We start from the raw sequence: 24380 nt of genomic DNA, 5'->3' as shown, positions 1-24380 counted from the left end.
ATGAGTTTGAATAGCATTTCCTGACGTAGGTTAATTAATCTAAAGACTCCTATAATTGAAAGCTATCAATATATGCATGTTCAATATACATTATAGATCTATTTATAGAATAATAATTACTTGTTTAAGATGAAACAGATTAGTGATGGCCTTTGTCATCTTCATTTCCTGTGTATACATTGATGTGAAAGTAAATGATCCCTTGACAGTTGGAATTCGAAATAAGAGTAGGACATTAAACCCCATTTCATTTAAAGTCTGCAGTTGTCATTAGAGCGCCCATACTAGTCACCGACAAGCGATTTTATGTATCAATATCACCCAAACTATTGCAAAAACAACAGATAAATAAGAATAGGCCGTAACGCCGCTTCCTGGGAAAAAATTTCCCTCATAGCATATATACGTCTTCATTAGCCCTGTTGATGCAGAAACGTTGGATGTTAACACTGTAACCCGAGTATCATTTAATCTAGCGTATTTATCACTAATTTCTTTCACATTTGTTTAATATCAAATCTTAGCACGTGCGTGCGGTATCATAAGGCCTGTCATTGAGTCAACTGGCGTTGTTTCGATTCCCCAGTTGTACGTGACAAGATGTAGGGCCACCTGTCCAGCCTCGTGGGTTTTCTCCCGGTCCTCCGGTTTCCTCCCACTGCTAAAGATCCCTATGGCAAGCGAATTATTGAAATAAAATTAAACCATATGTTAGTCCCAAAGTGGCCTGGGTTGTGTCGAGTGGACGTTTAACCCCATTTCTCTCTCTCTATCAAATCTTTGTTTAAAGCTGACTGATTGATTTTGATCATCATAAGTGTCCAATTTTCAAGTATTTAATTTCCTTATCACTGTTCAAAAATTAATCATTATACATCAATAATCAATTGGGTTGTTTATTTTTTAACAGTGATCGAGAAATTAAAACGCTTGTAAATTGGATTATTATTATCAAACTTGAATGTTCAGCTTTAAACTGGACGCTCACCTGCATGTCAACTGAGGGGATTTTTTTTCCCTCCCCTTAAAACTGAAAATCGCTCTCCTTTACAAAGTTATTAGGGGTTTATTATCATTTATCAAACCAGGAATGATCCCATAACATGCAGTTATTGATCTTCAGAACCATTTCCCATACACACAACTAATCACTCTCCTTAATATCGGATTACTCTCCTTAATTTCCTAATCACTGTTCTTAATTTCTAAATCATTCTTCGTATTGAAACTGGGAGATTTTTTTTATGGGAAGCGATTTTTTCAATTTGTTGATTGAGGGGAGCTTTTTTGGGCTCTCCTGAAATACCAAAAAACAACGACTGACACTGTATGGTGTATGCCCGTCTTGATTAGCCTATTTCTGTTTATAGGTAGAAGATCACCAACTAAACACGTTGAATGGAATACTGATAACAAAGTTAAATCTACTTCCTTTGATGATATATGGGAAGATCAAAGTCAACCACGGAAAGAGATTCCTATAGCAACAAAAAAACGTGACCAATCACCTGCTAAACGTACAGCATGGGCATCAAATGAGTTTGGAGTAAGTCAATACCAGTGGTTCTCAACCTTTTATTGCCAATGGCACAACTTGGAGCACACCTGGCTAAATAAATATGAAAAATATTTGAATTTTGCAAAATAAAAACATGGCAAGTCATTGACGGCATACAACCGTAGACAGAGACTAGTCAATGACTCAAACTAAATGAACTTACTTTATTGCTGTGTTTTGATTTTCATCAGTCAAATAACTAGCTTCTTTAGTGAGAAATTTTTCTTCGTATGCTGTTTAAAATTTCGCGAGGAACTTTGGAAGATTTTGCGGCACACTGGTTGAGAATCACTGGTTTATAAAGTTGAAATACCAGCTTGCTACCTTCCGGCCCTAACCTACAAATGCTTAAAATATAGATCTAAATTTTGTTTCTTTTTTTTTATGGGGGGGTGGATGGCCAAATGGTTAACGTGTGTGTATTGTATCATATTGAGTTAACTGGCGTGGGGGGTTGGATGTCAGATTGGTTAGCACGTGGGTACTGTATTATAAGGTCTCTCATTGTGTCAACTCTTGTGGTTTCGATTCCCCGGTTGTCTAACCTCGTGGGTTTTCTCCAGGTCCTCTGGTTTCCTCCCACATCTAAAGACCTCTACACGCAAGCGAATTATTGAAATAAAATGGAACCGTATGTTAGTCCCGAAATGAGATAGTTCGTGTCGAATGGACGTTAAACCCCATTTCTCTCTCTCTCCCTATCAAAAATTCCAAAATAGAAAAATTAAAATAAATAAAAAGAAATACATGTATACATGATAGCCATGGTTTAAAACCCAGCTTAAAGCTTGAGAAGGGGGCGTTAAACTGTCTTCAGACAGCTAACTTCATGATCGCCATGGTTTTATACCCAGCTATAAGCTTAGGGGGGTGGGGGTGGGGGCGGGTCTGACTGCCGTCAGACAGATAGCTTAATGATCACCATGGTTTTATAACCAGCTATAGTGGGTGGGGGTGGGGGGGGCGGGTCTGACTGCCTTCAGACAGATAGCTTAATAAAACCATGGTTTTGTAAGAGCTTTATGATCAAATGTTGATATTTTTAGAATGAGAAGACAAATATATACAGCAGTAATAACTATACCGGCCCTCGTCGTCGTACACGACAGTTAACAACAGAAGAAGATCTTTTAGCTGAAGAACTTCGACCTGTAGCCTCCAGCAATGAGGAGGAAACAGATTCCCGAGTAGCATCAAGGTATCTTTTAATAATTGTTCAGTTTTATTCAGTATTTACAAACATTTACGGGGGATCACGGTGGCTAAGTAGGTAAGACGCTGGCTCGGGTGTTCGATCCCTGCATTGGCCGAGAAAGTTCATCCAGATTTTCCGGCGTGGTTTCCGCTTGTCAGTGATGCAGGACGGAGGGGCTTACAAGGAAAGCTATCCAGTCGTTTGGATGAGACGAAAAACCGAGGTCCCATGTGTACACATTGGCGTTCATGTAAAATATCCCTTGGCAGTTGGAATTCGATATAAGAGTAGGCCTTAGTGCCGCTGCCCGTGCAAAATTTCGCTCATAGCACACTGTATGGTGTATGCCTGTCTTCATTAGCCCAGTTCGAAGCAGAACAGTAGGACGTTAAACCCCTTTTCATTTCATTTCATTTACAAACATTTACAATCTCAGTTGGGGGGAAGGGGGGCTGAGGCTATTTACCCGAAAATTTTCTTTTGTCATCAGAGTTTTTAGAATGAAGCAATCATTAACTAAAATGAATTTTCCATAAAGTTGTGATGGTTGTAATAATATAAATTTACAATATGTTAAGCAAAAAACAACTTAATATTCCCCATTCTCTAATGTTTGTGCCCGAAGAATGGACGGTTTAGCAAATCTGGGGGAGCTGCAGCCCACCCCCTCCTCCACAGGCTCCTATAAAGTTATGATAAATTGGATATAAAAAGTCTGAAGCCAGCGCAACCTCCACAATCCTATCGTCAAGCACCGCACCACAGTGTCAACCTGGTATTAATGCACAGCCACCAAGTATCCCAATTGGGAATAGAATTGATCTTTATTTCACCGATTATGGATAATCATACTGTGTCGCTTTCGAATCTTCTCTCTATCTCATTCTGCAGATTTTAATGATCGTAATTTCAGTCGTGTGAAAGGACCGAGAATGGATGCAGAGAAACATCGTGAAGAATTAGCCAAGATGGTTCGTGGATCTGATAAATCCAACGATTCAGGTTATGAGGATAAATCTGTTAGTGATGAAGATGATGCTCTAGAATTATTGGGTAAATATAAATATATTATTTATTTGCATCCCATCCGAACGACTAGACAGCTAGAATTACTGGGTAAATATATTATCTATTGGTACTGAAATGAAATGGGGTTTAACGCCCTACTGTTCTGCTCGGACTGGGTTAATAATGACAGGAATATGCCATAAAGGAAATTTTGCCCCGACAGCGGCATTGAAACCTAATCTTGTGTTGACTTGTGTTGTGTGAATGTAAACTTCTGTCCATTTTCCTTCCTCCCTTCCTTCCCCCCCCCACCCCAACATATATATATGTTGACTGTTGGTTGGACATAATCCTCTCTCTCTCTCTCTCTCTCTCTCTCTCTCTCACCCATCATATCTGTTTTCAATTGAAATGTCAAGTTAAGTCTTAGAAATGATCTAGCTTGCATTGTTTAGGCATAAACCTCTTCCTCACTTCCTCATTTCCCCCCCACCCCCACCCACTGCCCACCTATCTGCCAAGGGATCTTTCACGTGCATACCATTATATACACAGGACCTCGGTTTTTCATCCCATCCAAATAACTAGACAGCTGTCCTTGTCAATTCCTCCGTTCTGCACAACTCACAAGGGGAAACCTTTCCCCACCGCCTCCCACCCCTCACATCATATATCTGTGTTCTATGTTAATCCTGAAATGACTTGTATTGGATGAAAATCTCTCCATTGTCTTGTCATGAACTAATTATTATAATTTATATTGTTTGATGTTTTTATAGAAGATGCAGAGGAGTTATTAAAAGAAGGAGCCAGACACGTTTCTCAAGATGGTTATAAACTTAGTAGGGTAAGTTCTTTTATTTTTAGTTGGAATTCGATATAAGAGTAGGCCATTGTGCCGCTGACCGGGCCAAATTTCCCTCATAGCACACTGTATGGCGTATGCCCGTCTTCATTAGCCCAGTCGGAACACAACAGTAGGACGTTAAACACCATTTCATTTAATTTATTTTGGGCGGGTTGGGTGGTCTAACGTGTGCGCGTTGTATCATCAGGTCTTTCATTGAGTCAACTGGCGTGGTTTCGATTTCCGGTGGTATGTGACAAGGAGTAGGGTCATCTGTCCAACCTCTTGGGTTTTCTCCGGGTCCTCTGGGTTCCTTCCATTGCTAAAGACCTATACGTGCAAGCGAATTATTGAAATAAAACTGAACCATATGTTAGTCCCAAAATGACCTTTTCTGTTTCAGGTGGACATTAAACCCCATTTCTCTCTCTCTTTAATATATACTATTCAAAAAAAGTAGGGGATATTTGATTTTTAAGTGTTATTAAAGTCACCTAATGAAACTGACGAAGAAACAAATGACAAAATGAAATGAAGTTCACATTCATCGATTTATTCCAAATGATCGTTAGACTAAGTAAGGCACAGACTGACCATTATAAGGGTAAAATGATACCCGGGGTCAAACAGCAAAGTTACCACAGCATCACAACCAAGTCAGTAACGGGTAAATCCTCCTCTGTTTGCCAAACAAGCATTGATCCGACGTGGCATACTCCTAATGAGACGTCTAAGGTCATTTTGGTCCAGATTGTCCCATTCCTGTTGCAACGCAGCAGCAAGTTCTTGGACATTGGCAGGACGTTGTTGACGTTGATGTAACCTCTGTCCAAGCATGTCCCAGACATGCTCGATGGGGGAGAGGTCGGGACTCAGTGCTGGCCAAGGTAATGTGGTGATGTTCTGTTGTTGGAGGTAACCTGTAACGATCCTGGCCCTGTGACATCTTGCGTTGTCATCCTGGAAGATGAAACGGCGGCCATGACGTCGTGTGAACGGCACAACATGGACTGCCAAGATGTTGTCCCGGTAGTACTGGCCTGTAACACGCCCTGCAACAACATGTAAAGCCGTTCTTCCAGCAACAGTGATGCCTCCCCACACCATAACAGAACCACCCCCAAATCGATCATGTCTGATGACGTTAACGTCTTGGAGGCGCTCGTTTCGACGACGCCACACCCTCCTACGTCTGTCCAAAAAATCAACAGTGAACCTTGACTCATCTGAAAACATCACATTGCTCCAGCATCGATTATCCCAGTGTTGATGATCCCTACACCAACGACGTCTTGCCTGAATGTGATGATCTCTCAAACAAGGGATCACGCGAGGACGTCGGGCGCGAAGGTGACCCCTATGCAGTCGATTCCGAATCGTCTGGCCACTCACTCTCACACCAGGGTCTGTTTGAAGACGAGCGCTGATCTGATTTGCTGTGATGACACGATTTCTCAAGGCCAAGGTACGGATAAATCAATCCTGGGCTTGAGTTGTCCCCCTGGGTCGAACTGAGCGTGGTCTGTCCTGTACAGATTGTGTATCACGGTATCTGGACCATAGCCTGCTTATGACAGACTGAGAAACATTCATCGTCCGCGCCACAACCGCCTGTGTTGTGCCGATCTGTAGCATGCCAAGGGCACGTAACCTTTCATTTTGGGTAAGCCGACGCATATCAAAATTTGTTTTCTGGTCACTAAAACAATTAAACTGATGTTTCCACCCTGGAATTCAATGCCACAATGAATGACCCCCATTATGATCCCAAGCATCACCTGCATTCCATGCGGTAGCTATTGGTGCGTTTGGGCGTCACATGTAACTGGAAATGTTTCTTCTGTTAGGTTCTATAGTGACTTTTTTCGTAGTCATTTGCATATTTTAGTATTATGCCCCCAAAATCAAATATCCCCTACTTTTTTTGAATAGTATATATCTCATGAGATTTTATTTCTGTATACCGGTGTATATCAGTATGTTTTACAGTATACCACTGCAGTGTGTATGTATTAACCCGTTAAGCGTGACGTTTTTAAAACGTTAACTACCCCCTATTGTGTAATTAATTTGTCAAAGTGACGAAGAACTATGTACTATGTTCTAAGAATATGTTGGGGAAAATACCTCCAAGGCGTTATATGATGCCCTACACACAGTGAGTGGCAGTTGTCCAGGACGTTATATCTGAAACGCCTATAGAGGGCAGACAGTTAGCTTATATGATTTAATGTATGTCAGAATGAAGTAAAGTGGAGAATTTTTTACCTGAACGTGTAATGAAGGCCTGAAGATCTTCCGCTGGATGCATAATACTGTGTTTCTTTCCTCAATATTTTAATTTCCATATATACAAGCTAAGGGCAGATCAACAATTAGAATTTATAGATATATATATATATATGCAAGAGATTTTGTGAACCGTATTAATTATATTTACAGGTATCGAGACAGAGAACTGTCGAACCGAAAGTTAAACTAAATATAAAGTAAGTAACATTTAACTGTTGGCTGTTTATTAAGATTTTGTCAGTGTCTAGTCGTTCAGATGGGACGAAAAACCGTAGTCCTGTGTATACATTGGCGTGCACGTAAAAGATCCCTTGACAGTTGGAATTCGATATAAGAGTAGGCTGTAGTGCCGCTGTCCAGGCAAAATTTCCCTCATAGCACACTGTATGGCGTATGCCCGTCTTCATTAGCCCAGTTTGGAGCAAAACAGTAGGACGTTAAACCCCATTTCATTTCATTTTCATTTTCTTTATTAAGATTTCTAATTACTGGCTTAAAGACTCCATTGTCCATAACCCGTCGTGTCTTGCAAACACAAGATTGTCCTTCCATATGTTTCAGCTGTCATGATTGGTTGAGATATTTTTTATGCAGTCGGCACTTGCGTTGCACTCCAAAATTCTCTGTACTCCAAAATTCTCCTTTTCACTTGATTGACACTATTTTTGGAATTGAGAGAATTTAATTCTGGAACATTCAATCGAGTATCCCCAAGGTCAGATAAAATATATAATCCATAGTCACAATAATAAAGGGAGGCTACTACAGAAAGAGACGTACAAGAGTATTCTTGCCTTTGATGTGCAAGTTTATTGTAAAATTTTCTGATGTAGAATCATTTATTTACTAATTAATGTTATTTTCATGAATCAATAATTTTAGTCCTATGGTTGTAACAAGGGGTAAGTTTAACAATTGTTATTGATACCAACCAATAAATAAATACTTGTCATACGGAGGAAAAACAAACAACTTATGTTTAGACTTGATTCAAACAATATTATACTACAGGATGGAACTGGGTAGCGACACGGTTGGATTTAGATCTTTGGGGTGGGGCAAAGACTGGGTTTAGACATTTGGGGGCAGTGGCCAGGGCTGGATTTAGACATTTGGGGGCAGGGGCCAGGTGGGATTTAGATCTGTGGGGTGTTGGTCTGAGGTGGATTTAGATCTTTGGGGAGGGGCAAATGCTGGAATCAGAACTTTGGGGGCAGGGCCAGGGTGTTGGATTTAGATTTTTTTTTGGGGGGGGGGAGGGGCTAGGGCACTTCAGATTTGTAGGCCCCTAAGCCTAACAATTGAAGTACAAGACAATAAAAGTGAACTAAAATGAATAATAAACTGCATTTGTTCGAAAAAATTTTAGTTTTCTCAGTTTGTTTCATAACGAATATTTTTGTATGGGAATTTAATTTGGGACCCATGGCTTTTCGCTAAACCCAGGCTTTCACCTTTCTGTGTAGTTTTGTTTGTTTTTTGATCAAGTATTTTCATAAAACTTTGGTGTGTTTTTGTTTTTTTAAGACAATTATTTATTTTGGGTTTTGGTATTAAAGTTAGTTATTGTTTGAATTTTAGCTTTTTATTGTTTCTGTTCCTTTTTAAATATATTTCTAAAAAGATAAAAAGGTATATTTTTGAGGATATACAATTACTGAATATATTACCTTATACAAAGTTTAGAAAACCAATTTTAGTAGCAATTTTCTAGTTTAAGTCCATGAGCATTATTATTTAACAAATCATAAATTCTTGCCTTGGGTTGCTTATTCACAAATCTGTAAACTGAAATATTTAAAGAATGCAGCCTTTTCATTGGATAAGAGCTAGTTGTATTTCAGTCTGATTAAAACACAGATCCTATTTCGCTTCGTTTTTTTATAGTTTAAAATTTTGTTTTACTTGTCTTTACTACACTCGGATCTGGAAGAGTTGTTATATAACCCACGTTCTAGATGATGTAAAGGATTAGCCAATGAAACAGTCTGTTACGGCAAGTTTTTGGCATGAGATGCACGGAACTGTGGGTAACCCACTAGAAACATCAACGCTGATTGATTAATTGAATGTCTGATGTCTGATGCGACCTTCCACTACAACTGGTCAGATCTTCATGTAGTGTATGTCATCGAAAGTAGTAAAAAAACTAAAAAAAAACGTAATATAGATCTGTATTTTAATCATATTGGTGTTAATTTGATCCCCAACCAATAAAAATGCTGAATCCTAAAAATATTTTGATTTAAGTTGACATGACTAAGAACCCTAAGTATCGAATTCCTTCCTGTAGAATATTGAGAAATCTGAGACTAGTTGACCTTGTTAAAATATCTATGACATCTCTCTCTTGTAAAATTGGCAGTTACTTTCTACTCTGATTAAACATCAAGATGCTTTTCATTTATTTTCATTTCTAAAGTAGAATTACAGAAATGGAACAAAATAAAAAGCTAATTTTGATTGGGTTAAACATGTACTGTATAAAGTTTTGTAACAGATTTGAATAGATCTAGGCCAAACCAAATTGATTTTTAATTCTACAGGGACTTAAAACAGGCATTATGCACGAATTAAATCTTTCTTTAGGTCTTAAATGTTATCTAAACTATTAATTAGCTAGACATTTATTAACATGACAAGACCATAATCAAGGCTTCATGCCATCGGATCGTTCTGATTTTAAGTAGATTAGAACGATTTAATGATTTGATTTAAAAATGGTGAAGCAAGGCTAAGTCTTAAACAACTAGTACAGTGGTTACAGTCAATGCAAATATCTTGTCAAAACTACAAAGTCAGAATAAAGTCATTTGAAATAAATTTTCAATATATTCATTTTACATTATCTGTTTATTTTCGAACTGTTATAGCAAGTATGGCCAGCTGTTTATATAAATTTTACATAATGTATCTTTAAACTATTATAGCAAGAACAGCCAGCTCTCCATCTAAATCTTACATAATGTATCTTTAATAAATACATCGCCAGTTGATAGAAGACTGTCGTTCAAAATGCGTCCTGGAATGAATACTTTTAAATAGCAGACAGATTCTTGTCATTGCGTGGCTAGAGGATTGAATTTTGGGAAATAAATAGCAACCTAAATTCTGTGAACAATTTTATTGTTTAAAATTTTTAAACTTAAAAATTTAGAACTAAAACCCTTTAGGAAGAGCTCCAAAAAGTACTTTCTGGATTATTTTTCTTTTTTTTTTTTAAACACAAGAAATAAGATGCAGGATTTGAGTAGGTTTTACCGACGAACAAACGTTAAAATTGGTTTGGCCGTAATGTTGAATCTGATGTAAAACTTCAAGGGGGTACTCGATATCAGTCTGGAATTAACAGAATTAATTACTGACACAGTCCTGTCCGTCATGACAACGGAGGTGGTGTGAGTAGAATCGTGACTTACATAATGACAACAGATATGTTTCGGCTGTCATGGTTGGTTGAGATATTGTCTTATGCAGACGGCACATGCGTTCTGGCCCCAATTTACCCTTTTCACGTGATTGTCACTATTTCTGGAATTAAGAGAATTCAATTCCAGAGTGCTGAATCGAGTATCCCTGAAAAAGTAACTGCCAGTTGAATCCTCTCTAGATTTTGTTTGTCTATCTTTTGCTTGTTACAGTTATTATCCTTCACAGAGTTCTCTTTCCTTGGGTAAGTTGGTGGAGATCACAGCACAAATTTAGTGTGATTAACTTTATAACCCTTTAACCATTGAGTCTCTGAATGTTTTGTAGGAGTTACGTTGGCTCAGTGATTAAGGTGCTGGCTTGATAACCTGTAGGTCCTGGGTTCGATCCCTGTGTTAGCAGAGAAAGTTCTGGCGTGGTTTCTCCATTGTCAGCGAGTAAGATTGTGGGCGTGGCAAGGAACAGTGTCTTGTCCTATGTTCACATGGGTGTGCACGTAAAAGAACCCTTGACAGTTGGGTATAAATTAATCTTGTGTATTTAACACTAATTTCTTTAACATTTGTTTAAATAATATCAAATTCTTGTTTAAAAATTCATAAAAATCATTTAAAATCACCCAAAATCATCTAATTTGTACCTGTGTCCGATTTAAAAGCTGACCGATTAATTTTGATAATTATTGTCCAATGTACAAATATTTAACTTCCTGACCACAGTTCAAGAGTTAACTATTAACAGACTGATTTATTTTGATAATAAGTGTCAAATTTACAAGTATTTAATATCCTGACCTCTTTTCAACATTATACATCAATATTCATTTGGGTTGTTTTTTTTAACAGTGATCGAGAAATAAAAAGCTTGTAAATTGGACACTTATACTCAAAATTAATCAGTCAGCTTTAAACTAGGCACAAGTACAAATTAGATTATTTTTGGTGATTTAAAACGATTTTTAAACAAGGATTTGATATTGAATGAATGTGATTGAAATTAGTGCTAAATACAGAAGATTAAATGATACTCAGATTACAGTGACATTGCATGGTGTATGTCCGTTCTTCATTAGAAGGGCCAAACAGGGACAGCTGTCTAGTCCTTCGGATGAGACAAAAAACTGAGGTCCCGTGTATACATTGGAATGCACTTAAAAGATCCCTTGGCAGTTGGAATTCGCTATATAAGAGTAAGTGATAGTGCCACTGCCCGGGCAAAATTTACCTCATAGCACACTGTATAGCGTATGCCCGTCTTCATTAGCCCAGTTTAGGAGCAGAACAGTAGGACGTTAAACCCCATTTTATTTCATTTCTTCATTAGAACAGTAGGATAATAAACCCCATTTCATTCATTCACTGAATCCTGGGGCGTAAGTAATCGAAGAAAACCGACACATTATAACGTTGCTATCTGGTTTGTCTCCAATATTCCATCTTGTGGTACTAGTTATATTAACAGTTGTTTGGCCATCCCACATCTGAACAGGGGGAGTTAGATGGCCGAATGGTTAGTAGCGCACGCTGTATCATAAGGTCTGTCATTGAGTCAGTTGCCATGGTTCCAAATCCACGGTTGTACGTGACAAGGAGTAGGGTCGCATGTCCAACCTTGTGGGTTTTCTCTGGGTCCTCCGGTTTCCTCCTACTGCTAAAGACCCCTACGCGCAAGTGAATTATTGAAATAAAATTAAACCATGTGTTAATCCCAAAATGACCTAGTTTGTGTTGAGTGGACGTTAAACCCCATTTCTCTCTCTTTCTCTCATAGTGTAGGCACGACAACATCACGGCCAGACATTCATTGACTCATGTTTAAAGGGTTAATGTACGATATATCAAAAAACAATCTGATTAAAACACAGATCCTATTTTGTTTCGTTTTTATAGTTCAAAATTTCGTTTTACTTGTCTTTACTACACTAGGACCTGGAAGAGTTGTTATCATTGACGTGTTCTGAATGGTGTGAGGGATTATCCAATGAAACAGTCTGTTACGGCGAGTTTTTGGCGTGCGATGCATGGAACTGTGGGTAAACCACTACAAACATTAACGCTCATTGATTAATCAATGTCTGATGTCATAGGGTCAAAAGCCGCTGGTATGACCCCTGACGCAACCTTCCACTACAACCGGTCAGATCTTTATGTAGTGTAGGTCATCGAAAGTATAAAAAAACGAAACAAAATATAGATCTGTATTTTAATTAGATTTTAACAAATAGCTGGTTTATTTTATCTATTCTAAGAAGATATTGTTTATAATATCTGGGGGGTTGGATGACCGAATGGTTAGCATATGCGCGCTGTATCATAAGATCTGTCATTGAGTCAACTGGTGTGGTTTCGACTCCCCGGTAGTACGTGACAAGGAGTAGGGTCGCCTGTCTAACTTCGTTACATGCAATGTTATTATTGAAATAAAATTAAACCATATGTTAGTCCTGAAATGACCTAGTTTGTGTCAAGTGTACGTTAAACCTCATTTGAAATACCCAAATCTGACATATCTTATTGAAATAAACCAGCTGAAGCTCTTTATTCTATGTCGGGAATTTTTTTGGGGGGGGGGGAGAGAGAGGGAGAGAGAGAGAAAAATGGGGTTTAACGTCCACTCGACACAAACTAGGTCATTTCAGGACTAACATATGGTTTAATTTTATTTCAATAATTCGCTTGCGCGTAGGGGTCTTTAGCAGTGGGAGGAAATCGGAGGACCCAGAGAAAACCCTCGAGGTTGGACAGACGACCCTACTCCTTGTCACGTGCAACTGGGGATTCGAAACCACGCCAACCGACTCAATGACAGACTTTATGATACAACACGCGCACGCTCATGATTCAGCCATCCAACCCCCCCGTGGAATTTTGGAATACTATCAAGGCATGAAATATGGAAAAAAAAACATATATATTTCATGCATAAACATCATATTTCAAGTATCTTTCCAATAATGTAGCATGATTTGTCGAATTATAAGCTTCTTGCTATATGTAAAATTGTTCTGGGTTGAAATAAAATCTTCTTTTCTCTATTATTTCTATTGTCATGTTCACAAACTTTAACTAATCAGCTTTTAACACACGCTTTAATCAAATTTTCTCTGCTTGTGTAAAATAGAAATATTAGATTTTTATTTCATCAATACATTAAGGACGGCATGCAGACATAAAAAGTTGTATATTGATTTTTTTTTTTTTTTTTTCAAGAATTCAACTTTCCACCTGTTCATGTCTGGGGATACTTTTTCTTCATTCTGTTTAAAATACCGATCTATATTTCGTTTTATTTTTTTTATACTTTCGATGGCCTCTGCTACATGAAGATCTGACCGGTTATAGTGGTTTTTGACCCTATGATGTCATACATTTGATTAACCAATCATCTTTGATGTTTCTAGTGGGTTACCTACAGTTCCGTGGAACCAGACCGTTCCATTGGCTAATCCCTCACATCATCCAGAACGCAGGTTATATAACAACTGTTCCAGATCCTAGTATCGTTTAATCTTGTGTATCTAGCACTAATTTCTTTCACATACGTTTAATATCAAATCTTTGTTCAAAAATTTGTAAAAACTGTTTAAAATCACCATAAATCGTTTAATTTGTACTTCTGTTCAGTTTAAAGCTGACCATTGAATTTTGATAATGAGTTTCCAATTTATAAGTGTTTAATTTCTCAATCATTGTTAAAAAATAAACAACCCAATTGATTATATAATGATGTATAATGATTAATTTTTGAACAGTGATCAGGAAATTAAATACTTGTAAATTGGACACTCATTATCAAAATTAATCAGTCAGCTTTAAACTGGACACATGTACAAATTAGATGATTTTTGGTGATTTTAAACAATTTTTACGAATATTTAAACAAAGATTTGATATTAAACGAATGTGAAAGAAATTAGTGCTGGATACACAAGATTAAACGATACCTGGGTTACAGTGTATAGTGTAGTAAAGACACATAAAACGAAATTTTGAACTATAAAAACGAAACGAAATAGGGTCTGTGTTTTAATCAGATTGAGATTTTCTTCTGCTTGTTTCACATAAATGTATCATTTCTAATTTTTTTTCTGTATTTAGCTTCTGCCTGTAAATTTTCCAAGCTTTATGTGTTTTATTGTTTGTATTTGCTGGTTATATGATACAGGATCTGAAATATAACTTGCTTATCTGTAACGACAGTTGGCATGAGCCTTGTCATTGACTATTCGTAATATTGTTACTGGTTTTGAAATAAGTGAACTTTCTCAACGTCCTTGGTTTTTTACCCCGCAGGAATATCGTTGCGCATACACTAAATTTACTAAATAAGACAATTTGTCTGCAATGTAACTGTCAGTAGAAAGACAAACAGACAAACAAACGACAAATGTTAGTTTATAGATATATGGTGCATGTGCGCAAAGACTCATATTAAATTTACATTCTTATAAAAACTCACAAATTTCCTTACGATCAGCCAATACACTGCCATGGCTAGATGAATCCCTTTTCAAATACAGCAATCCCAGTGCATGAATTATTGTTTAAGGTCTTGCAGATTGTACAACGTAAATGTTTGATGCTTGCTGTAACGGTAAAAACATTATAAAGATTTTGTTGTTAATATACGACAAATGGTTTGAGGATAGAAAAATTAAAAATGTTTTGTAACACAACACAGTTCTATGGATAACAATTACTATATTATATACACATGATGTTGCTACAAGAATTCACTCGTAAATTTGTACGACCAGTGAAATCTTGTGGAAATGTGTGTATACACTGTAACCCGGGTATCATTTAATATTGTGTATCTAGCATTAATCACTTTCAAATTCATTCAATATCAAATACTTGATTAAAAATTTGTAAAAAATCATTTAAAATCACAAAATTTACTAATTTTTACTTATGTCCAGTTTAAAGCTGTTAAAATTTAAATAACCCAATTGATTATTGATGTATAATTTTGTAGTTTTGACAAGATGTGTGCATTGTGGTAACCAGGGCACTGGTATATTCGAGACTTAACCTCGCTTTCCTATTTTTAAATTAAATTTTTAAATGGCGAACCATTCTAATCTAGTTAACATCTCGAGTATTCAATGCCATCAAGAATTGATTAAGGTCTTGTCATGTTAATAAATGTCTAATTAATAGTTTATATAATATTTCATGCCTAAATAAAGACCTGAAATAGGCAGATTTAGCTAGTGCATAATGTATGTTTAAATAATACCTGAGTTACAGTGATATATAGTGATTGTCATCTATAGAACTGTGTTGTGTTATTTTATGTTCAAAGATTATATATATAGAACTGTGTTGTGTTATATTATGTTCAAAGATTATATTAATGTTTTGATTTCAGGTAAATCACCTGGATTTAATATTGATGATTCAGATACTGAAGTCCGACAACAAACAGGTGAGAGAGAGTGAGGGAGGGAGAAAGAATGAGAAAGAGAGAGATCAGTGATGAGATCAGAGATTAGATGAGAGAGAGAGAGATTAATGCCGGCTCCACACAAACTAGGTCATTTCGGGACTAACATGTGGTTCAATTCTATTTAAATAATTCGCTTGCGCGTAGGGTCTTTAGCAGTGGGAGGAAACCGGATGACCAGGAGAAAACCCATAAGGTTGGGCAGGCGACCCAATGCCTTGTCAATGACAGACCTTATGATACAGAGCGCTGCAAAAACTAATATATTTTTGTATTAACTGTAGGGGAGTTGGGTGGCCGATTGGTTAACTCGTGCACGTTTGATCCTAAGGTCTGTCATTGAGTCAAGCGGCATGGTTTCGTTTCCACGCTTGTACGTGACAAGGAGTAGGGTCGCCTGTCAAACCTCGTCGGTTTTCTCCGATTCCTCCAGTTTTCTGCCACTGCTTAAAGACCCCTATGCGCAAGCAAATTACTGAAATAAAATTGAACCGTATGTTAGTCCCGAAGTGACCTAGTTTGTGTTGAGTAGACTTTAAACCCGATTTCTCTCTCTCTCTCGTATTAAATGTAGCTGCGAATTGTCTAACTTATATGCTTTAGATCATAAGACCTGTCGAGTCCGGGTTTCTCCCACTTCTAAAGACTCCAACGTGCAAGCGAATTATTGAAATAAAATTAAACAAGATGTTAATCATCCTCATTTCTCTCTCTTAAACTTTACTACAACCTTTATTGACAAATAAACATTAGTTCTTTACACATTGGCGGGGGTTGGATCAATGAACGAATGGTTAACACGTGCGCGCTGTATCATAAGATCTGTCAGGATCATAAACGAAAAGGGGGGTTGGATGGCTGAATGGTTAGCGTGCGCGCGCTGTATCATAAAGTCTGTCATTGAGTCGACTGGCGTGGTTTCGAATCCCCGGTTGTACGTGACAAGGAGTAGGGTCGCCTGTCCAACCTCGTGGGTTTTCTCCGGGTCCTCCGGTTTCCTCCCACAGCTAAAGACCCCTACGCGCAAGCGAATTATGTAAATAAAATTAAACCATATGTTAGTCCCGAAATGACCTAGTTTGTGTCGAGTGGACGTTAAACCCCATTTCTCTCTCTCTCTCTCTCTCTCTCATAAACGAAAAACAGATTAGCTAAAAGTCTAAACTATACCTTCCGATACATTAATGACATAACACCCATCAATGATAACGGAAATTTCAACAAATATAAAAGTAAAATATATCCCCCTGAACTAATATTAAATAAAGAAAATTCTGGTACTATAAATGCATCTGTTCTTGACCTGGACATCAATATAATTAACAATAAATTTAATGTTGGTATTTTCGACAAACAGACTAATTGGTTTTGAAGTAGTAAAATACCTGTCAGTTTATCGTAACACACCAGATACCACGCTGTATAGTGTTTTCTATTCACAGGCATTTTGATTTTTATACGCCCACATTTTCATGTTGACGTATATTGTCGTCGTCCGGTCGTCCACAATTGTTTGTGGACACTCTACAGGTCACAATTCTTATCCGATTTGGACGAAACTTGAAATATAGGTTTATCTCCAATAGATCTCGGTTGCTTTCGATATTGGCATGTATCGGCCGAAACTTCATGGATTATGGCCCCTGATTGTACGAAAAATCACGTTTTTAGCCTGTGGACCCTATAGAGGTCATAATTTTTACCCGATTTTGTTGAAACTTGAAATGTAAGTTTATAACCCGAAGATCTCGGTTCCTTTTGATATTCTCGCATATCGAATCGTAACTTCCTGAATTATGGCCGCTGATTGTACGAAAAATCGCATTTTTAGCTTGTGGACCCTATAGCGGTCATAATTTTTATGCGATTAAAAAAACGTTTGAATATATCACCGTTACACCCTAAGGATGGTTGAGTTCGAATTTCGTAAAAATCGGGCCAAAACTGACAGACAAAATGGCCGCCCCTCATACTCTAATAGTGTAAAAATATGATATATCAAGGTTGTGGACTATCTAGAGATCACAATTTTCTTCTGATTTTGATGAACCTTGAAATGTAAGTTTATAACCCAAAGATCTTGATTCCTTTCGATATTTGGGCATTGTAACTTCCTGAATCATGGCTTTTGATTGTACGAAAAATCGCTTTTTGTTTAGAGTGTTCTCTATCCATCTCTTGCAAAATGTGGGCGTATCCTGCCTGGCAGCCGCTGGTTAACAATATGTAACGATAAAGAACTATTTCTTTCCCGAATAAAATATTTTTATTTTAAGTGCACTGTAAAAGGTGGTACACAATTACGCATTTTAAAAGAAATTTCGAAACTTCCATTTCTTCAACATATTAAGTTTGACATTTCTTATAAGTTTATAACCAACTATATAACCAACTACATATTGGATAATGACCCAATTTAATATTTATTTTAAATTTTCTGTAGTTTCCTAATCCTATCTGGTTTATCGCCCTTATTTTATGCCTTTATGAATACACTTACATAGTAGATTTCTTCAGAATACCTGTTTTGCATTTCTTGTAGGTGTATTATGTATTGATTTCTTCAGCATACCTGTTTTGCATTTCTTGTAGGTGTATTATGTATTGATTTCTTCAGCATACCTGTTTTGCATTTCTTGTAAGGTTATTACGTATTATATTTTCTTCAATTACAAAGCTGAATAATTCCGATTAGTTGCAAAACTGATAGTTTATTAAGTGTTTGGCGTTAATTTATCTCGATTATCACCCTTTTTATTGTGTTGTTTTTCTCACTTTCTAAAATTTTGACGTCATTGACAATCTACCGCCTTTTATGTCACGTCATTCAGTCAGCAGACAGCTGTCTTTCGAGACGGTCTACATTTTCTCATTTGCTTCTTTGTATTCAGTATTTGTTTGTTTTTGCTCTGTTTTTTGTGATGGGTGGAACATTTACCCTACTGTGTTCAATATCCCTCGATACTATTGAATACTAAAACGTCTCTTAATTGACTTAGAGCATTTAGTGTTTTAGACTACCTGTTTTTTTATACATTTCACCGATGTAGTTACTTGTATAGTTAAATTTTACTACAATATGCTGGCATTACACAACGGTTTCTCTGGGTTATATTCCTGATTGTTTTCAAATTTGAGTGAAGTCTGTGTCACTACAGGCTCAGGACTGTACAGCTCAGTGGACGCTTACGGCTAGCCTCTGATCCATTCACTTTTTTTATACGCCCATATTGAAATGTGGTCATATATTGTTGTCGCCCCCATCCGTCCGTCTGGCGTCCACAATTGCTTGTGGACGCTCTAGAGACCAAAGTCAATATCCGGTTGACTTTAAATTTATACACAGTGTTTAAGGTCATGAGACAAAGAAGTCTATTCATTTTCAGTGATTTTCGATAATTACTGTCACGGTTATGGCCCTTGATCACTTTGAAAAATCTTGTGACGCTCTAGAGGCTAAAGTTATCATCCGATTGACTTCAGATTGATACACAGAGTTTAAGAGCTTGAGACGAACAAGTATATTGATTTTCAATGAATTTTTATGACTTGAACAGCTAAATCCATGATATTAAAAACCAAACAAATTCTAATGGTTTTCTGATAATTACTTCATGAGTGTATTATAAATGTTTCATTACCGAAAGAAGTAAAAATATGCGACAACACTTGTTGACTGCCCGGACGATTTAGCTGCTGTGGGCGTATGTTTCGTTGCCTGGCAACCTATCTTTGAATTGTGCGTTTGTTTGTGATTTCTGTGTATTATGTCTTGTCCGTAGATTTGTTTTTTTGTAAATTATGTGTGGTGCAGTCCCCCTGCTCTTACTATCGAGTCAGCTGCCGTGGTTTCGATTCCCTGGTTTCGATTCCCTGGTTGTACTGACAAGGAGTAGGGTCTCCTGTCCAACCTTGTGGGTTTTCTCGGGTCCTCCGGTTTCCTCCCACTGCTAAAGACCCCTACGCACAAGCAAATTATTGAAATAAAAATTAAACCATATGTTAGTCCCGAATTGACCGAGTTTGTGTAGAGTGGACATTAAACCCTCTCTCTCTCTCTCTCTTTCTCTCTCTCTCTCTCTCTCTCTCTCTCTCTCTCCACACATTGGCAAATTTCCCCTCACAGCACACTGCATGGTGTATGCTCGTTTTCATTAGCCCAGTTTCGAAGAAAAATAAACACACTAAAATTTATAAACCAAAAAGTGCGAAAATTTATAATTATCTTAATTAATGACTTTTAACACGCAGAAGAGATGATAACAAGATCATTTTCTTGTTTTTCTTTGGTATGAAATAGAAAACGATGTTAATTGAAGAGCACTAATTATAAACTGACGCAATTGATTTTTACAAGTGTTACAAACTGTGAACTATTTTATCATGTAGTGTACAAACAGAAGAGTTATATAGCAATAATTGTACTATATTTTATATTAAACAGAAGAGTTATATTGCAATAATTGTACTATATTTTTTATCGGAGCTGCGCTTTCGACAATGGTTAGAGCATTGTAATTGATTCTCGTAGAACATTTAATGCGGCATTATGGGAGATTAAATAAAGAGCTGACAGTTGTCACTATAATAGAGTAGGCCATAGCACACTCATAGAACCCTAACCCTATGCCTGTCTTCATTAGCCCAGTCGAAACAGAACAGTAGGATGTTAAACCCAATTTCTTTTCATTATAATAATCTTTTTTCTAGATTTTAGCTAAACCGTTTGATTCCGAATTCGTAACCGGGAGTTTGGTTTCTCATGTTATTCATTATCAAATAAAATTTCGTCAAATGTAGACAACTGGCCTATACTAGATCCTCTCATACTCAACGCAGTGTACGTGTCGTTTGATTATTACCAATCCCACTAAACACTGCTGTAACGAAAGCAAATTTCTGTTCCAAATTATGACTGGTCAATGGTCCAATTAACAACCAATAGCTAACTGCGCTACAAAAGCATTACGCTTAAAACAGAGCTCCAAATTGGACCAAATATGTTTACATAACGTTACGTCATGATTCACAAATTTATTATGCCCAATTAACCAGTGCATAGCAGAATATTGCAGAAAAACTAATTGCGTGACAAACGAGGCTATCAAATCGAAAACAATGTAAACAATACTGTTTGGAGACGAACAATACTTCCACCGTTTTTAATACCTTAAATCACTGTCCAAAGTTTTAGGGAAGACCCTACAAACTAATTTTTCATTTAAATCATATTGCTCTTGTGTTGGGGGGTGGATGGCCGAATGGTTAGCACGTGCATGTTGTATCATAATGTCTGTCATTGAGTCAACGGCCGTGGTTTCGGTTCCCCGGTTGTACCTGACAAGGAGTTGGGTTGCCTGTCCAGGTCCTTTGGTTTCCTCTCACTGCTATAGACCCCTATGTTAGTCCCAAAATGACCTAGTTTGTGTCAATTGGATATTAAACCCCATTTCTCTGTCTCTGTTTCGTTTCGTTTTTATAGTTCAAAATTTTGTTGTCCCCCGCCTTTCGAAGAAAGCAGGGGACTATTAAAATGGGTTCGTCCGTCTGTCTGTCTGTCTGTCCGTCTGTCTGTCCGTCTGTCCGTCCGTCTGTCTGTCCGTCTGTCTGTCCGTCCGTCTGTCTGTCCGTCACACTTTTTGGGACACAATAACTCTCTTCCTAATTGAGCTAGAATGTTCAAACTTGGTGTATGTGTTTATTAGGTCAATGCCTTGATGGAGTTCGAAGATGAGCATTTTCCGCTTAGGGTAAGCAGAGATAAGCAATTTGATTGGTTGATGCTTTGGGACACGATAACTCTCTTCCTAATTGGGCTAGAATGTTCAAACTTGGTGTATGTGTTGATTAGGTCAATGCCTTGATGGAGTTCGAAGATGAGCATTTTCCGCTTAGGGTAAGCAGAGATAAGCAATTTGATTGGTTGATGCTTTGGGACACGATAACTTTTAATTGAGCTAGAATGTTCAAACTTGGTGTATGTGTTTATTAGGTCAATGCCTTGATGGAGTTCGAAGATGAGCATTTTCCGCTTAGGGTAAGCAGAGATAAGCAATTTGATTGGTTGATACTTTGGGGCACGATAACTCTCTTCCTAATTGAGCTAGAATGTTCAAACTTGGTGTATGTGTTGATTCGGTCAATGCCTTGGTGGAGTTCGAAGATGAGCATTTTCTGCTTAGGGTAAGCAGAGATAAGCAATTTGATTGGTTGATGCTTTGGGACACGATAACTTTAGTTCTAATTAAGTGAGATTGATGAAACTTGGTGTATAGATTTATTATATGAATACCTTAACTAAGTTCGATAATGAACATTTTTTGCTGAGGGTAAGCAGAGTGATAAGCAATTTGATTGGTAGAAACTTTGGAACACAATAACTCTCCTTCTAATTGAGGTAGAATGTTCAAACTTGGCATAGGTGTCTATTAGGTGAATGTTTAAACTTGATGTATATGTAGATGTTCATTAGGTGAATGTCTTGACTGAGTTCAATAATTAACATTTCGAGCTGAAGCTAAGCAGAGCTAATCGATTTCATTTGTCGATGGTTTGGGACAAGATAATCTTGATTCTATCTGATAGAGAGTGATGAAACTTAGTGAAAAAAATAAATGTGCGATTAATTAATATGTGTCATCTATTTATTTTGCAATTTCGGCGGGGGACATCAGCCTCACTGTTGGCTTGTTTTACTTGTCTTTACACTAGGATCTGAAAGAGTTGTTATTCAACCCATGTTCTGATTGATGTGAGGGATTAGCCAATGAAACAGTCTTCCACTACAACAGATCAGATCTTCATGTAGTAGAGGTCATCAAAAGTATAACGAAACGAAATGAAATATAGATCTGTATTTTAATTTTTTGTATTTATTTATACAGGTATGAAGACAGTACTAGATTCAGACGACGAATTTGAAAGTGTTTCTCAAGTTACTGGTCCGGTATGTCAACATTTTATTACTGTTTGATGATGTTAATATCTTACTAGGGGTTTTTAGGGAAATATAGCCCTTTCTGGTCGCAGAAACTTTACGAGCTTATGACCACTCAGCGACCCAACTCCATTTTAACTGATATTGTATGCTCAATTGTCCTGACTAGGAGGTCTCGAGTTCGCTCCCGATGTTGGCCGAGAATGTGCGTCAGGATTTTCTGGCATGGTTCCCTATTGTCCATGGTGCAGGACGGAGGGCCTGGAAAAGAGTAGGGTCCCCTGTCCAACCTCGTGTGTTTTCTCCGGGTTATCCGGTTTCCTCTCCCTGCTAAAGACCCCCTACACGCAAGCGAATTATGGAAATAAAATTATAATAATAATAAGAAGAAGAAGAATAATGACTTTATTTTCTGAAGGAACATATTTTACATGCACGCCAATGTGTACATGGGACCTCGTTTTTTCGGCCCATCCGAACAACTAGACAGCTGTCCTTGTCAGGTCCTCCATCCTGCATCACTGACAAGGGGAAACCACACCGAAGAATCTGGATGAACTTTCTCGGCCAATAATGCAGGGATCGAACACCCGACCTCCAGGCTAGCGAGCCAGCATCTTACCCACTTAGCCACCGTGATCCCCCAAGTTATAATAAAGAAATATCAAACAGACAAGAAAGAAAAAAAAACATACATTCAAAGGACAACAGTAATTAACAAGGGGCTATCTATATACCAGAAAACACCAGAATAATAGGATTCCCCTCTTTTTAATCCCTGTAAGAGTTTCCGTTGTGTATGTTTAGTTGTAAATGGCCCCCTAATCAAAGGTGTTAAGATTTAATTGTATTTGATTGTTATTTTTGTTTCAAATTCTGTATATATTTGCCTACTATGCTTGATAAAGATGAGAGTATCCTTGTTGAAACATCGCATAATATTAAACTCAGTAATTGTGTATCCATAAAATTGTACCTTGTGTTAATATGTTCAATTACTAAATGTCAATCAAAGAAGATGAAGACACATTTAGTCCCGAAATGACTTTAAATCCCATATCTCTCTCTCTCTCTCTCTAGATGCCAACTTTTTGTCTGAACAAAATTAGATTGAATTTTATTTTTTTTGTAGCGAGAACCTGTTTGGAATTTTAGAGATACAACAGATTCTGATGGTAAATTTACAAACAATTTTTATTAACGTCTGACTAACTTGCTAAAAGAAGAAATCTCAATCTCAAACAATCTGATTAAAATACAGATCTATATTTTGTTTCAATTTTTTTATATTTTCGATGGCCTATATAGTTGTTTCAATTGCCTACACTACATGAAGATTTGACCGGTTGTAGTGGGAGGTCGTGTCAGATATCATACCTGCGGCTTTTGACCCTATGGCATCAGACATTTGATTAAATAATCTGCATTGATGTTTCTAGTGGGTTAAGCACAGTTCCATGCACCACATGCCAAAAATTCGCTGTAACAGACCGTTTTATTGGCTAATTCCTCACATCACCCAGAATGCGGGTTATATAACAACTCTTCCAGATCCTAGTGTAGTAAAGACAAGTAAAACGAAATTTTGAACTATAAAAACGAAACGAAATAGGATCTGTGTTTTAATCAAATTGGATATAAGATATACATGTATAAATAGACATTA

General features: G+C 37.3%; 1 protein-coding gene across 4 annotated transcripts in view; it reads left to right on the top strand.

The window, feature by feature from the left end:
• Window positions 1–24380, top strand: part of LOC126817647 (uncharacterized protein C8orf34) — a 41554-nt gene that overhangs the window by 11461 nt on the left and 5713 nt on the right. For 2 of the 4 annotated variants that reach the window (XM_050544753.2, XM_050544751.2), the window contains 9 exons: window positions 1371–1546; window positions 2605–2756; window positions 3667–3806; window positions 4541–4608; window positions 7051–7097; window positions 10542–10573; window positions 15703–15759; window positions 22662–22723; window positions 23847–23889. In XM_050544753.2, the coding sequence (XP_050400710.1) occupies window positions 1371–1546; window positions 2605–2756; window positions 3667–3806; window positions 4541–4608; window positions 7051–7097; window positions 10542–10573; window positions 15703–15759; window positions 22662–22723; window positions 23847–23889 (777 nt within the window). Of the gene's footprint in view, window positions 1–1370; window positions 1547–2604; window positions 2757–3666; window positions 3807–4540; window positions 4609–7050; window positions 7098–7782; window positions 7803–10541; window positions 10574–15702; window positions 15760–22661; window positions 22724–23846; window positions 23890–24380 lie in introns of all 4 variants that reach the window. The other 2 variants (XM_050544749.2, XM_050544750.2) reach the window with 2 other exon arrangements.

The sequence above is a fragment of the Patella vulgata genome, chromosome 4 (assembly GCF_932274485.2).
Source record: "Patella vulgata chromosome 4, xgPatVulg1.2, whole genome shotgun sequence".
In the NCBI taxonomy this organism is placed as follows: domain Eukaryota; kingdom Metazoa; phylum Mollusca; class Gastropoda; family Patellidae; genus Patella; species Patella vulgata.
The sequence above is the reverse complement of the archived record's forward strand: the minus strand, read 5'-3'. Positions and strand labels throughout refer to the sequence as shown.